The sequence below is a fragment of the Sebastes umbrosus genome, chromosome 10, assembly GCF_015220745.1.
Source record: "Sebastes umbrosus isolate fSebUmb1 chromosome 10, fSebUmb1.pri, whole genome shotgun sequence".
Taxonomy (NCBI): domain Eukaryota; kingdom Metazoa; phylum Chordata; class Actinopteri; order Perciformes; family Sebastidae; genus Sebastes; species Sebastes umbrosus.
The window spans coordinates 10,022,178-10,036,621 of record NC_051278.1 but is presented as its reverse complement, the minus strand read 5'-3'; the positions used below and the strand labels follow the sequence as shown (position 1 = coordinate 10,036,621).

At 43.4% G+C, this 14,444-nt stretch overlaps 1 protein-coding gene across 1 annotated transcript; it reads left to right on the top strand.

Moving 5' to 3' along the window:
- zfp36l2 (zinc finger protein 36, C3H type-like 2) lies at positions 1–3,785 on the top strand. Its single transcript, XM_037781651.1, has 2 exons — positions 1–519; positions 694–3,785. Exons 1-2 carry the CDS (start codon positions 430–432, stop codon positions 1,939–1,941), a joined length of 1,338 nt encoding a protein of 445 aa, XP_037637579.1. The 5' UTR covers positions 1–429; the 3' UTR covers positions 1,942–3,785.
- Positions 3,786–14,444: the final 10,659 nt, after the last annotated feature.

Genomic DNA, 14,444 nt, shown 5'->3' with positions numbered 1-14,444 from the left:
GAGAGGGGTGTGAGGAGGAGGAGGAGGGCTGGGGTTGTATTTCAAGGCGTGGTGTTGAAGAATAGTTGGCCAACCGGTGAATGGAAGTTTTCTCTGAGAGGAGGAGGAGGAGGCGGCTCCTCGCAAAACTTTACACCGACTTCAGCTCGCCCCTCCCCGGCCACCGCCACGCATTTATACCCAAAGCAAAAAGGTCTGGAGCTCACAGTGAAGCACTCTGGCTCAGCGCTTCTCGAGGGGAGGACATAAACAACTCAACATTTACAAAACTATCCCCCCTTTTTTTCTCCTCCTCTCCTCTTCTTTTTCATTCTTTTAAAGCTGCAACATTTAAAAACTTTAAAAAAAAAAAGTTCCTCAACCAAAAACCAGTCGTGGCACAAACTAACTTTTCCGCACGGCGCATCCAAGGATCCTGGTCGGTCCTCCATGAAAGAGGGAGTGAGGCAGCAAACTTGGGGAAAAGACATGTCTGCTACAGTCTTGTCTGCGTTTTACGACATGGACTTGCTTTACAAGGTAAAAAAAGTTTCACAAGATATGGAGAGTTTCTGCAGAATCTGTGCTTTCTTTCTTTCTTTCTTGCATAAAAGTTTGAGCTGCAACAAGTTGTCTTAAAAACATGCCATGTGGTGAAAAATGTCAGATTTTTTTAAATGCATTTGCTATAACATGTGTTTTTCTCTCCTACAGCAAGATAAAAGCATGAACATGAACGCCCTCCACATCAACAGCATGCTGGATAAGAAGGCAGTGGGAGCTCCGGTGACGTCTCCAGGCTCCGGTGGAGGTGGCGGCGGCGGCGGCTCCTTCACGCCGGGATTTTTCCGCAGAAACTCAACCAGCAACGTGGAGGCGATGAACAACGGCAACAAATACTCTCAAATGAGCTCCTACAGCAGCCTGATAAAGGAGAACATGCCGAGCATGAACAGCAGCAGCAACAGCTCCACCACCACGGCTCTCATGAACAAGGAGAACAAGTTCCGCGACCGGGCATACAGCGACAACAGCGGAGGCGATCAGCGGGGCGTTCTGCAGCAGAAGCCCGGCTCTCAGATCAACTCCACCCGCTACAAGACGGAGCTGTGCCGGCCCTTCGAGGAGAACGGTTCGTGCAAGTACGGCGAGAAATGTCAGTTCGCTCACGGCTACCACGAGTTGAGGAGCTTGTCAAGACACCCTAAATACAAAACGGAGCCATGTCGCACCTTCCATACTATCGGTTTCTGCCCGTACGGTCCGCGGTGTCACTTCATCCACAACGCCGACGAGAGGCGGCCAGCTCCGGCTAACAACGCCAACATGACGGCGGCAGGAGAGTCGCGCTCCGGCGGCGGCTACCAGAGAGAGAGTTTGATGCAGCAGCAGCTCGGCAGCTACAACCGCGACAGACCAAAGCTCCACCACAGCCTCAGCTTCTCCGGCTTCTCCACCCACCACGGCCTGGAGTCGCCTCTGCTGGACAGCCCCATGTCCCGGACTCCACCGCCGCACACCAACTCCTCCTGCACCTCCACCTCCAGCTTCTACGAGGAGGTGATGTCTCCTAACTCCTGCATCAACAGTGCCTTCAATTTCCCCGGACAGCAGGACTTAAAAGCCTTACTGGCACCCCTGGCTGTGCACACTTCCAGCGGGTATAACAACCACCTGCACTCCTCCTCCACCACCTCCACCTACTACGGGAACATGCAGAGCACCGTGTGTCCTCCGTCTCCTCCGACCTACAACATGAGCCACTTGCAGGCGCTGCGTCGCCTTAACGAGTCGCCGGTGTTCGAGCCTCCTCCCAGCCCGCCAGACTCGCTCTCTGACAGGGAGAGCTACGCGAGCGGGTCCCTCAGCTCTTCCGGGAGCCTCAGCGGCTCCGAGTCCCCGAGTTTGGACGCTGGAAGACGGTTGCCAATCTTCAGCAGGCTGTCGATTTCTGATGACTAATAATTTTTTTTTTTTTTTTTTTTTTTGGATTTATGGATTGGTCAGGCAGGGGTGATCCACACACCCCAATTTCAGCACCCTGCCGAAGTGCCTTTGAGCAAAGACATTGAATCCCAAACCAGCTCCAATGGGTGCTGACCTTTGACCTCCCTGGAGGGGAGCAGAGAACATCACCCACAGGGATCAATAAAGCTTCAGTTTAAAGTGACCTGGCATTAGACATTTAGTTTTTTTTTTTTCATTGTATATGTAATATAGCTGTATTAAAAACTTAGATAGCAAACAGAAGGCATTCCATCAGTGCCTTGCCCGAGGGCTCACGGCAGCCCCCTCTCTTTCTCCCTTTTTTGCTCTATCAGGCAAGCCACACTTTTTCCTGGGATTAGATGTGTGTGGGTATAACATGACTTGACAAGAAGAAGAGACTGTAAGCGGTTTTTCAGATTTCCTCCCATCCTGCCAAGAATATGCCTTTGACTCAAAGTAACATGTTTTTTTTTCTTTATCATGTTTTTTTTTTTTTTCCTCTCTCTGAAAAAGCTTCAACTTCCATTCCAGATCTGTCTCCTCCCAGCGCCACCCAGTGGTCCGATCGGTTAGTCTATAGCGTGTTGCTTGGATAAAAAAGCACTCTTGAGTTGGGTTTGTTTGGGGAAATCACTGCTGATGGTTGAATATATATTTTTTTAGCTGTTTTTTGAGTGATTTACATAGCTGTGCATAACTGGCTATGGACTATTTAACTTATTTATTATCTTGTGAAAAAAGTATAGGCTACATTGGTAATTTGTGTCCATACTGTATTTATCAAGTATGATGAAGCAATAGATCTATATTCTTTTATGTTTAAATTATGATCGCCATTATTAATCTGCATAAAGTGGAGTGTATGTTCTTTTCACAGTAATATATATATTGTTTTTGTTTCTCCTTTTTTTTTTTTTTGTAACTTCACTCGGTTATTTTTATTGTAAATGAGTTAAAAAAAAATCTTAATTTAAGAGTATGTGATATTTATTTCATTAATTTTGTTTCCTTGTTTACGTTTATTAAAAAAAAAAAGTTTGATTGCTGTTGGAGGTTGTGTGTCAGTGCTGTAGAAGGCTTTTTTTTTTTTTGAGGATCCCTATTTAGATGTTTCTGTAGAATGTATAAACAATGTGGTTGTACAGACCGTCCAAACCTTACTTCTTTTGTTGATCTAGATCAGACTTCAGTGACAAAGAACCCAAGTCAATAAATTAACCAAAAAGTATTTTTGTTTTTTCTCTGTTTGCACGAGGTCACACTGTGATTCCAGCCACGTGCTAAAGAATGTAGCAATGCCCCAGTATTATTGTGTAGTGCCTATATGGGGTTCACCATCTTGACATGCCTTAAAATTAACCAAATAAAGTATTTTTCCTACATGGCATCTTTTATACACAGGTTGAACTGAATGTAGTGTATTTTTTTAAAGGTTGTTACCACTCAGACACTCTGACAAAAACAACCGTAACCTTTCTAAACCCCCATTCCTCTTTATTATTATTTCCTTTTTTGCTCTGTTTTTCTTTTTTTTATATCTATATATTGAGATCTAGTCTTGAGTTTGCTGGAGAGGGAAGTGGATGAACACGTTTGGTTTGTACATAGTAGGTACAGGGGGATGCGCACTATGTACTTTTGACTACTTTATCAGAAGTAAAGCTTTTTGAATGTAACAAAAAACGGACAAAAAGACAACGAGAGTTGTGATATTTTCTTTGGGGAGTCAGTTCACTACAAATTGAGTGTGAGACTGTTAACTTTGTACTGTACATTTTTGTAGTTCTCCCAATAAAAATCATTTTGGAAAAGCTTCAGACTGTCAGGCTGTGATTTCTTATGAAGATCCAACAGGTGTCCGATCAAAACACACAAGCTGAAACGACTAGGGATGCACTGATCCGACTTTCTCAGTCCCGATAGCGATACTTTAGTTTTGGGTACCAATTCGATACCACTGTTTAATAAGATGTATGCCTCACTGTGTGGAAGTGACTGGGATCATTCTTTTATGTGTAAGGCAACATCAGGCTGGACTTAAACATGGCTTTCCTAACTTTGTAAAACATAGTGTAACAAATAAATACATAGATATTTACTGAACTGTTCTTTATTATTCAGATAATAAATCGTACACCAGCAACTTGGTCAAACATCTTCAAAATTAGCAGGAATTACAATTCAAGTATAAACCTTTTTAATGCAGCAACAAACTGGTCAAAACTTAAACTTAAACAGAAATTCCAGTATATAATGTGTACATACAGTATAAGTGTATAGTGTATAAGAGTATATAAACGGGGAACTGAATTGAATAGATCGGCCCCATTGTCACCGATATCCAATCCAGGTATCTGAGTCAGTATTGGCCTGATATCTGATCCAGTATCAGTGCATCCCTATCAACGATTAATCGATCAGTTTTCAACTATTAAATTATTCACCAACTACTTTGATAATTGGTTTGAGTCATTTTTTAAGAAAAAAACTGTCTAAATTCTCTGATTCCAGTTTCTTAAATGTGAATATTTTCTGGTTTCTTTATTCCTCTATGACAGTAAACTGAATATCTTTGAGTTGTGGACAAAGCAAGACATTTGAGGACGTCATCTTGGGCTTTGGGAAACACTGATCGACATTTTTCACCATTTTCTGACATTTTATAGACCAAACAACTAATCGATTAATCGAGAAAATAATCAACAGATTAATTGACAATGAAAATAATCGTTAGTTGCAGCCCTACTTTACATGTCTTCTTCACTAACTTTCAGAGGGAAATATTGTACTTTGTACTCTAATCTGTTAACTATAACTCTCATGAATGAAGTCAAGTCATTTTGAGACATAAACAACCTTTCAGTGACTTGGTAGGAGCTGTAATCACTTTTCTTGGCAAGAGGAAAACTGCATTTTATGGGTTGTAAATCTATTACCACTTATATTTAAACTGGTAAAAAGTACTGGTTTGGTTATAATCTAGGACAGAGTAAACTGAGTATCTTTGAGTTGTGGACATAACAAGACATTTGAGGACGTCTTCTTGGGCTTTGGGAAACACTGATCGACATTTTTTACCATTTTCTGACATTTTATAGACCAAACAACTAATCGATTAATCATTAAATTATAATCAACAATGAAAATAATCGTAGTTGCAGCCCTACTGCTGATGTTCAGGTGTTGATGTTAGATGTTACAGATCTCTCTCCTCTGGTGGAAAAAGCCTGGATGGACGGAGTGAGTCCTGGGTACAGAGCCCCAGCTGCTTTGTGCTACTACTTGGCATGGGTCCATCAGAGGGGGCTTGTCCTCAGTCTGCAGTAAAACACTGACCTGTTAGTTTCCAGAGGAAGACATGTCCCTCAGTCTCATCTCCTGTCACACAAAGAAAGAACAACTGGACTGTAGGTGGGCTCTGGGACAGGAAAATCTGACTCTGAAAGCTCAATATAACACAAAACGGCACCACAGAAACTGAATAAACTATGTGATTATTACATAATCTGTAATGTTCTGCTGTAAACAGAGGTCGATGAGCGATACGTCTGCTCCATCTGAGGAATGAGGTCTGGAATTTTAAAATGGAAAATGTGTAGGAGCGAAGGGAAAGACAGCTGAATGGGTCGGTGGCTGTAAATCTGTCTGGATCGGAGGCTGAAGTTTGATTTCAAAGGTTATTAGTACAGCCACAAATCCGCACAAGGGCTTTAGTTCTTCAGATAGAATAAAACACAAGTATGTTTTTTATCATTTTGATGATGATGGTCGTAACAAACATAGTAAAATGCAGCAAAAAATGATGAAATTGATCAATATATTGACTCACCCCATAGGTGAAAAAGTGCAAGGGGGATAGATAGATAGATAGATAGATAGATAGATAGATAGATAGATAGATAGATAGATAGATCTATTTTTGTGGAATTTATTTATCATTTTCTGTTTGTTCTCTTCATCAAGCAAACATAAGACTTCTGCAGAAGTCCAGGTCAGTCCTCTCCCTCTCATGTTAACCTGTTGTTTACCTGTGTCCATCTCAACAAATGTTTGGTCTATAAAATGTCATAAAATGGTGAAAAATGTCGATCAGTGTTTCTTAAAGCCCAAGACGACGTCCTCAAATGTCTTGTTTTGTCCACAACTCAAAGCTATTCAGTTTACTGTCATAGAGGAATAAAGAAACCAGAAAATATTCACCTTTAAGAAGCTGGAATCAGAGAATTTAGACTTTTTTTTACTTAAAAAAATACTCAAAATAGTTGGTGATGAATTTAATCGTTGCAGTTCTAATGTTAAGCAGCAGAAAATGTAAATAGGCTGCTGAAGTACTTGAGTAAATGTACTTTCTCCCACTGAGGTAAAGGAGTGAATGATAGGCCGTGTGTTGGATGGGCTTACAGCTGGAGCGATCGCTCACCAGTGTGACAAATCGATGAGCTTCAATCCCATCTGAGTGATCCTACATGCTGCTTCACTAATGAATCTCTCACAGTGATCCGTCAGAAAGCTGTGAGTGATATCACTGTGAGGTCAGGCTGAGATGGATGTATCAGTCTGGGAAGTGAACGCCAGACATTAACCCATAACTGATTAACTCCGCAGCTGTAAACGTGTTTCCACTATCAGTCGTTGAGCAGGTAACATCCCCTGTCCTGATGGGTGCTACAGTCTAGACCACATAAAAGCCCTGGTCTACATTTCAGTGTTGTTGTGGGTTGTGCGATTTCTTTCTCCTTTTCCAAGAGGAGCTGTTTTCTGCAGGCTATTCTGTAAAGTTATCAGCGGTGGCAAAGGCATTAAGAAAATAAAGGTTCCAGGAGTCATGTGGTGCCTGGAGTTCACGCCAAGATAAGGCAGCCTGATAAGAGCGCCGGCAAATATTTACTGTGTCCTCAGGGTTTCATAATGAAGTGTTTATCAGAGCAGAGCCAAAGGGCTGCACAATGCGCCGGGCCCTGCCAAGTAGGATCCACTGTGACTCAGTGTGTGTGGGAACACGATGGCTCAGAGTGTCAATCAACAAACCCACGTATATAAAGTTTGATTGTATTAAAAAAGATATGTCTATAAAGCCTTTTCTACATAAGGATGTGTACGTAGCGGCGTTGGTGTACACGCAGGGGTCTCGCTGGTTAATGGATCTGGAGCTCCCTACAATGAAAGGAAACACTCTCTGACTTGTGATTAGGGCAGGAAGAGTCCCGCTTCCTGGCCACCACCCATTTCCACCTCTTCTTCGTCCTGCTGTTGTTCCTCCTCCTTCAGCTTCCCTTCTCCTCTGTAGCGGCGGCTCCTAGAAGTTACTATTTGTGTTCCACCGTCGCCGCGTTGGGAAGCTCGGCTCGTCCTGGTATTGTTTTGGCATGCTAAGCCCAGACCCGGGGTCAAGTAGTGAGAGCACACATGCTTTTTAGACTTTGTTTTTAGCCTACATGGGTGCCAGATGGGTGGCGATTGTCCAGATAGAACATGGAGAGCAGAAGGTTGTTCATCATTTTTGTGTCACAATTTGAGATAAGGCCTTAATCTTTCTATTTGATCCAGTTCTCCCCTCAGGTTTAGTTTTTGTTGATTTAGTAATGATGTAGAAGATTACAGAGATTTAAGGGAAATCTTTAATGAGGTATAATTGCTACTTATAATTAAAGTGAAAGTAAACAATTTCTCATTTCAGCAGGGACAACCCCCTAAAAACCCCTTCTGTTTCTAGGGCCCAGACAAAGTTAGCGACTATGGTGAATGTAGTGGAGCATTTTGCAGCTAAAGAGACAGATATTTCCCTCAGGAGTTGGTGGAGACCAAAAACAGAGCAAAAATTGGAGTGAATATTTGGACTAGTCGTCCGGTCACCAGAAGCACCGCTCCATAGGAAAGCTAATGTTACTCCTTGACTGCTGAATGTGTAAATACTGTAGGTAACTGTTTGCTAACAAGATTACCATAACCGTAACATTTATTAGGCGATAACATGTCAATGTTGTGTTTACAACTTGTTGCGCTGCCCCTTTGTGGCCATAAAATCCATTAATGTATGTTTTAAACAGCTGAAGCAAGGGAATCTTGTTCAAAGTTTAATTCACAAGAAACAATTCCAGATAGAGAACGTATCTGAATGATATCTGGTTTTACTATTGCTGCTGTTATCTCTCCACATACAGACAGTTCTCACCACTTAACAAGTTAAAAAATGGCAAAAATGACAATATTTGGGTTCTTGGTAGAAAATCTAACAACATCAGTCAGTGGTATAAGGGTACATTTTGTACTTTTTATGAGTGAAAAATACCAAAGGAGTGACTGAGTTTGTCAATAATAACAAAAAACATGTAGCTCACAGTTTTATAAAACAGACTGTTCTCATACACCGTTTGGCGGACGTTTTATAAAAATAACTTTTTTTAATCACATTTGCTCCATTTCTACCCACGGCTGCTTTAAGTTTTGCCACTTTCTGAGTTATTTTAACCCAAATCATGATCTTTGCCTAAACCTAACTAAGTAGTTTTGTTACCGAAACCTAACCAAGTTGTTTCCTGTGAAGATGGAAGTTTATTTTGAAAAGACTGTAACAAGCGGAAATTACGTGTCAATTTCTGCTCATTGTTGGACATATATAGGTAAGATATCTTACGAACCGCTGTAAGAGGATACGTTGCATAAAGTTATGAGCAGTGGAAACTCAAGTTACCTAACTTTTTTGCCCAACGCTAATATTTCTGATGTAACTTTATTTCACATACCAGAAATATGAAACTCTACTGGAAGTCTGAATATATAACCATTTCCCCCCCCCCCTAACCGTTCACCTCACCACCGAGAGGAGGTCACAGTTTACATTAGCGCTCAGTTCACCGCTGCCTCTCTCATTGTGAGGAGCTAAAAACATAATCTTCACTTTATTTTCCTCGCTCAGCTCAGCTGAAGTGACCTCCCCGGCTGCCGCAAGGTACGCCACAGAGCACAGATGCTGAATACGGTAATGTTGTTTGCAGAGTGGATTTGAAATCCGGCGATGGTCGACGGGAGGTGGAGAGGGTGGAGGTGTTGGCTGAGGTCGGTCACGTTCGTACGGCGCTGCTAGGTCCGCCATGTTCCTCTCTCTCTTCAGCGTCTGCCGGGCTGTAAATATTTACAGAGCATCTTGTGAGAGGCGTGTGTGTTTACTGCCAATGCTTGTGGCTCCTCGGTGTGTGTGTGTGTGTGTGTGTGTGTGAGCAATGCAGACGAGAAGCTTCTCTTGGTCCTCGCTCAGCGTAAACCCTCCGCTGTGTGTGTGTTTGTGTGTGTGTGTGTGTGTCGGATGAGGTACTTCCCATGGTCTCTCCACAGTTTACTAACACTGGACCCTGGCTCTTGTTCAGGCCCCGGCTCTGAGCTCCTTCTATGAATCAACAGAGAGGCTCCTCTCGCTCCACCTTCTCTGACCCCTGCACATGACAGAGCGAGAGAGGAAGATGGGAGAAGTGTTTGTTTACCTCGCCCCACCCTGTATACGAGGCCGCGGCGCTGACATCACGTCTTTGTGGGTGGAACATTCTCATAAAACTTGTTTTCTTTACTCCTTTTTCCGATGTAAATAATACAGAGGGTGTAAATACCAGTAAGGAGCCGGCCGGGCCGTTTTTTTAGGCAAGCGGCTCTGTTTGAGGATGTTTCCAGATTCATGCAGCGCAGGGCGGAAGTTTTTCAACCTGGAATTCTGTCTTTATTTCAGAGGTCACAATAGTCTTGGCTGCCCTTTAATCTGTTACAGAGACCGCGATAAACTTGCAATACAAGATAAGATACTGGTACAAAAACCTCCCAAAATCCAAGCATGAAAATCCAATTATCCCCTTATGATAACTACGTTTACAACTGCCCAAACGAAACACCAACCAGAGTTCGTTTAAAACGGACTAAATGTTGGCTTGTAAAAGCGCCCTGAGAGGAACAATATTATTTCCTCTTCAAAAACTCACATAGTCTCACATTAAGTTAAAGAGATGACACCTTTAGAACAAGTGTAATGTAGCTCTAACAGTAAACGTCTACAGTAGGCCTGTATCGCTTTGTCAGTTAGAAGCTTTGACAGCAGATATGATTAGCAAACAGTTCAAGTACCTACGTAAGAGAGGAACCTGGAAATAACAATCACTATCTCTGTGCTATATGTGTTCGCTCGCTCTACCCGCTCAGCTTATGCAGCTCAACGGTCTGAAACTCTCAGGAGGAAGAGACGGAGGGCAGGCGTGAAAGTCTCGGGCCTGGGTATTTGAGAGACGCAGCTGTAAAATTTAACATGTCCTATCGAGTTCAGTAAGGGGCTTTACTTAGACCAGGCGCGGCCTCCAAACACGTGACTGGCAGCCGAGCTCGGGGGGCGATAAGGAAGTATCTGTGAGCCGCCGAGAGGGCGAGAGTGTGCGTTTGGCCTACTTACACTTTCTGACCAATGGCGTTAAAGACAGAGAGAGCCACACACGAGATCTCGGTGAATGAAGCGTCACTGTCAGCGCTGCGGTTTCACAGAGAAGGGAGTGAAATTGTGTAGTATATGGCAATAAGTGCATGAAACTATTTAATGGGGGTGTTTGTTTAGAGAAGATCTGAGCAGTGAGCGTGTCTCTGACTTCTTATTACTCAGTAAACACTTTTCAGCATGGAAGAGAATCCCTGAGGTCAGCGTGTGCACGTTTGTCGTCCGTCCGTGAGTGTTTATGAGTCCATGTGAATGTCCATGCACCCAGTAATTACATATAATCATCCAAAATGTTTATACTGTACAAATAGCCGAACTATGCTGAGTGAGTGGCTGTGTGGGACGGGTGTAGCTGGTGTTGTGAATGAGTCCGGCCGCTCGGTGATTAGCCGGGCTCAGGTCCAGGCTCAGGTCCAGACTCAGACTGTCATGCAGCTAGACAGAGGGTCTGCTAACACTCTGTATGACCACCATACCACACCATACAACATATAGCATAAAGACATACTGTATATCGTAATCATCATGCCTCATCGCCGTGCTTATAGCAGATGCCAGAGGAAGGAAGTGTTCATACCACATGAATACCTGAGCTTCATCAAGACAACTGTGTTTCCAATTAGTCCGGTCACATTTGACAAACTAATCTAATCATACTTCTTATTAAACCCAGCTTTTATACACACCTGCCAAATGTTAATCACATTGAATTTTAAATTTTTTACGATGCGTACTGGACTGTGCAGTATGTTGGTGTCATTGTATGACGCTCGCTTTGCATTTCCTTGCTAATTAGTGCCTGATGTGTCATTTCCTGGCCGAATCACTATGGTTTTTATTATTTCCATGTAATCAGAGAACATGATGTTGTTCTCGGATTAAATACATGGTACTTGGAAAAGGTTTTGGACTTTGAGCGTTGTGCAAGCAGCATGGCTTTAGGAAGGGCAATGTTGGTCCCCCACTTTGGTTCAGACTGAAATATCTCAGCAACTATTGGATGGATTACCTTGAAATTTGGTGCAGGTATCAATGAACCCCAGAGGATGAATCCTAATGACTTTGGGGATCCTCTGACCTTTCTAGATTTAGGGACTTTTGGAGCTAGTGCTGCTAGCTACTTTCATTGGACAAGAGTTGGCAACACTGGGATTGGTTTTTCGGTTGGATAATTTTAAAAATCTAGCGTGGATCTAATTAATGGATCTATGAATACATTATGCTCATTAGTACATCTTAAGTAATAATGTCTCTGGCTCTCAGAGGAAGAGAGTTCAGAGCACCTTTGAGGTTTGACCTGCATCTGGCAGAAAGTTAAAAGGGGTTAAGGGTCACCTGGTCCCGGATATGGTGCTGGTAAGGCCATGTGTATCTCTGTATGTGTGTGTGTGTGCTAACGGAGGAGGAGGGGTGTCGTTTAGTACTTCTCGGTCTAGTTGCAGTGCTCTTACTCACGTCCATATTTCATATCTGCGGCTTTCAAACAAAAGCCGTATGTTGATACAATCTGCCGGCCAGCCAGAGGAAATGAGTGTTTGTGTGCTCACTAATGATGTTTCTGTTTCTCTTTCTAATGCGATCCAGTTTTTCCACTGAGCTCATTAGATTACCCCGTTTCATTTCTCAACATAACCACACATCTATTCTTCTCCGGGTAGAGAGTTTCATCATTACTCGCGTGATGATGAAAGACACTCTGGGTGAAGTCAAATCATGTCCTATGATTCAGCATGAGTGATGCATTTATTAACTGTGAACAGATGATGATACCGGTGATCTGTGGCAGATGATACTATGTGCTGAAACTCTTGTTCAGAGTAGGGATCAAACCTGTGACCTTGTAATTTGCAGTGATGTCAGCTAGTCACGGTCATTCTCCATCATCCTCCATCTTCTCAACTAACTCTTGGCAAGAAAGCAAATAATCATGATCATCATCATTGATACACCATTCAATAACGGTATCTGTAAACACAGAGGTTGTTGCAGTCGATGTGTGCAAGCAGGCAACTGCCCCGGGACTCCAGAGCATCATGGGTCCCAAAAGCTCAATTCTGGTTTTTGCTACTTTAAAGGTACAGCGTGTAGGATTTGGCGGCATATAGTGGTGTGGTTGCAGATTGCAACCAACTGAGTACCTCTCTGCTCACTCCTCCCTTTCCAAGACTGCGGTAACGTGAGCCCACCGAGTGCACGACTGTGGTAACGCCATTCACCTCGCTCAGAGAATAGCACTACTTTAGGAGCAACGGAGGTCAGACGGCCCTTGAGCGCCGGTATGAAACACACCAGGCTTTCCATTAACTACAATGTAAACCCATCCATGGCAACAGTAAAATGCTCAAAGAAAGTGCTGTGGTGACATAGTTTAAAGAGCGAAAAGACACACAGGGCGGGCAGGGGGGGAGGTGGATGGGTCCAACAAAGACAAGGCTTTCATCCAAGAGACCGCTGATCACTTTCACGTTACAATCAGCTGTTCGTTCGTGTCCCGTGTTCACAACATCGAGTCACATTTTCACTGTAAAAACACAGTAATTTTAAGCCCAACCATGTTGTTTTTTCCTAAATCTAACTAAGTTTTTTTGTTGGGATGAGAACGTGTCTGTATTGACCATTAAAAACTCATTCACGCTCTGCAACAACTGTGCATCCATGTGCAGGACAAACAAGCAAACCCGCGGTGGCCTCGCACACCGGAGGTCTCGGCTGTGTGTTTGTGCGCTGACGGAACTGATATTTGGCAGCCTCGGGACACTTTCAGTACCTCGCTGTTGGGTGTTTTACTGTACAGATCTCACACACCCTCCCTCCATCCATCCTCTGCCGGTGTGCTGCAGGCGGACGCAGGTCCCGGAGCTGCAGCAGCCGGCCGTTCCTCCCATCAATGCCTCCTTTAAGGGTCAGTGGAGCAGCGCTGCAGCACAGACCACCTTTATCTAGCACTCTCAGGACACTCATTCATCCACCAGAGAGGGGGAGCTATCTGCAGCAACACACACTGAGCAAAGCCTGTATATGTGTGTACTTGCTTACTCAAACACCATCGGGGAGCGAGAAAACACACCTCCTGCACTCATTTGCCGACTCCGTATGTGCATCCGTGTGTGTGTGTTTTGCATCTGGGACTATGCATACACACACACACCTCTGTTTACTGTAAATAAAGATAGGTTTCATTTTATAAACAAACTATTTATTTGAATGATCAATCTCGAACTTGTGCCTGTGTGAAGCCATTGAGGAGAGGCCGCTTCTCCAAGATGAACAGCAGACGCCGTCGGCTGTTTCCCATGAAGGTTACCCGGCAACAGGCAGATTTCTCAATGGTGCATTTCACCCACACACACACATACACATACCTCTGTTGTTACTGTAGCTAGAGGAACTAATAATCTCTTATTTAAATAGTTGAGTCAGAATGGCCTCAAATCACCCCGAGTCCAAACAAAACAGGAAAGTGGATGTTACTAATACAGAAAAAATTTGCCCCTAAAACAAAGGAAAGTAGATTATTTCCTGTTTTTTATGTAATCACATTCACTCATTGATAAATTGTGCTTCTTGAGTCAAATCACATACAGATTTAAGATGCTAAACTGCAACAAAAACAAGTCTAGCTTCACTCCAACTTCCTGTACTGATCACTTAAACCAAAAAAATAACAAGTTCTGAAATCTGAATACAAGCCTAAACCTGAAACCAGCGGCACCTGATTAGCGAGTTCAAGCGCGGCGTGACAGCGACAAATTCGGCATGTCTGAACGCTAGCCGAGGACAATAATGAACATAATGACAGATGGTGAGTCATTAGGCCTGAAGCGTTTACTGCTGGACTGAAATCACACTCTGCCTCTCTCATTCCTGCCTGTGTGTCACTGTAGTACAATACATCAGTTATTTACCCCGACATTATGCAACATTCACTTCCAAGCCAGACTATTTCGGAAACTCTTTAACGCCGTTTACGGTAAGCGAGGCCTGCATAAAGTCACGAGCGGCTCATCAGAGG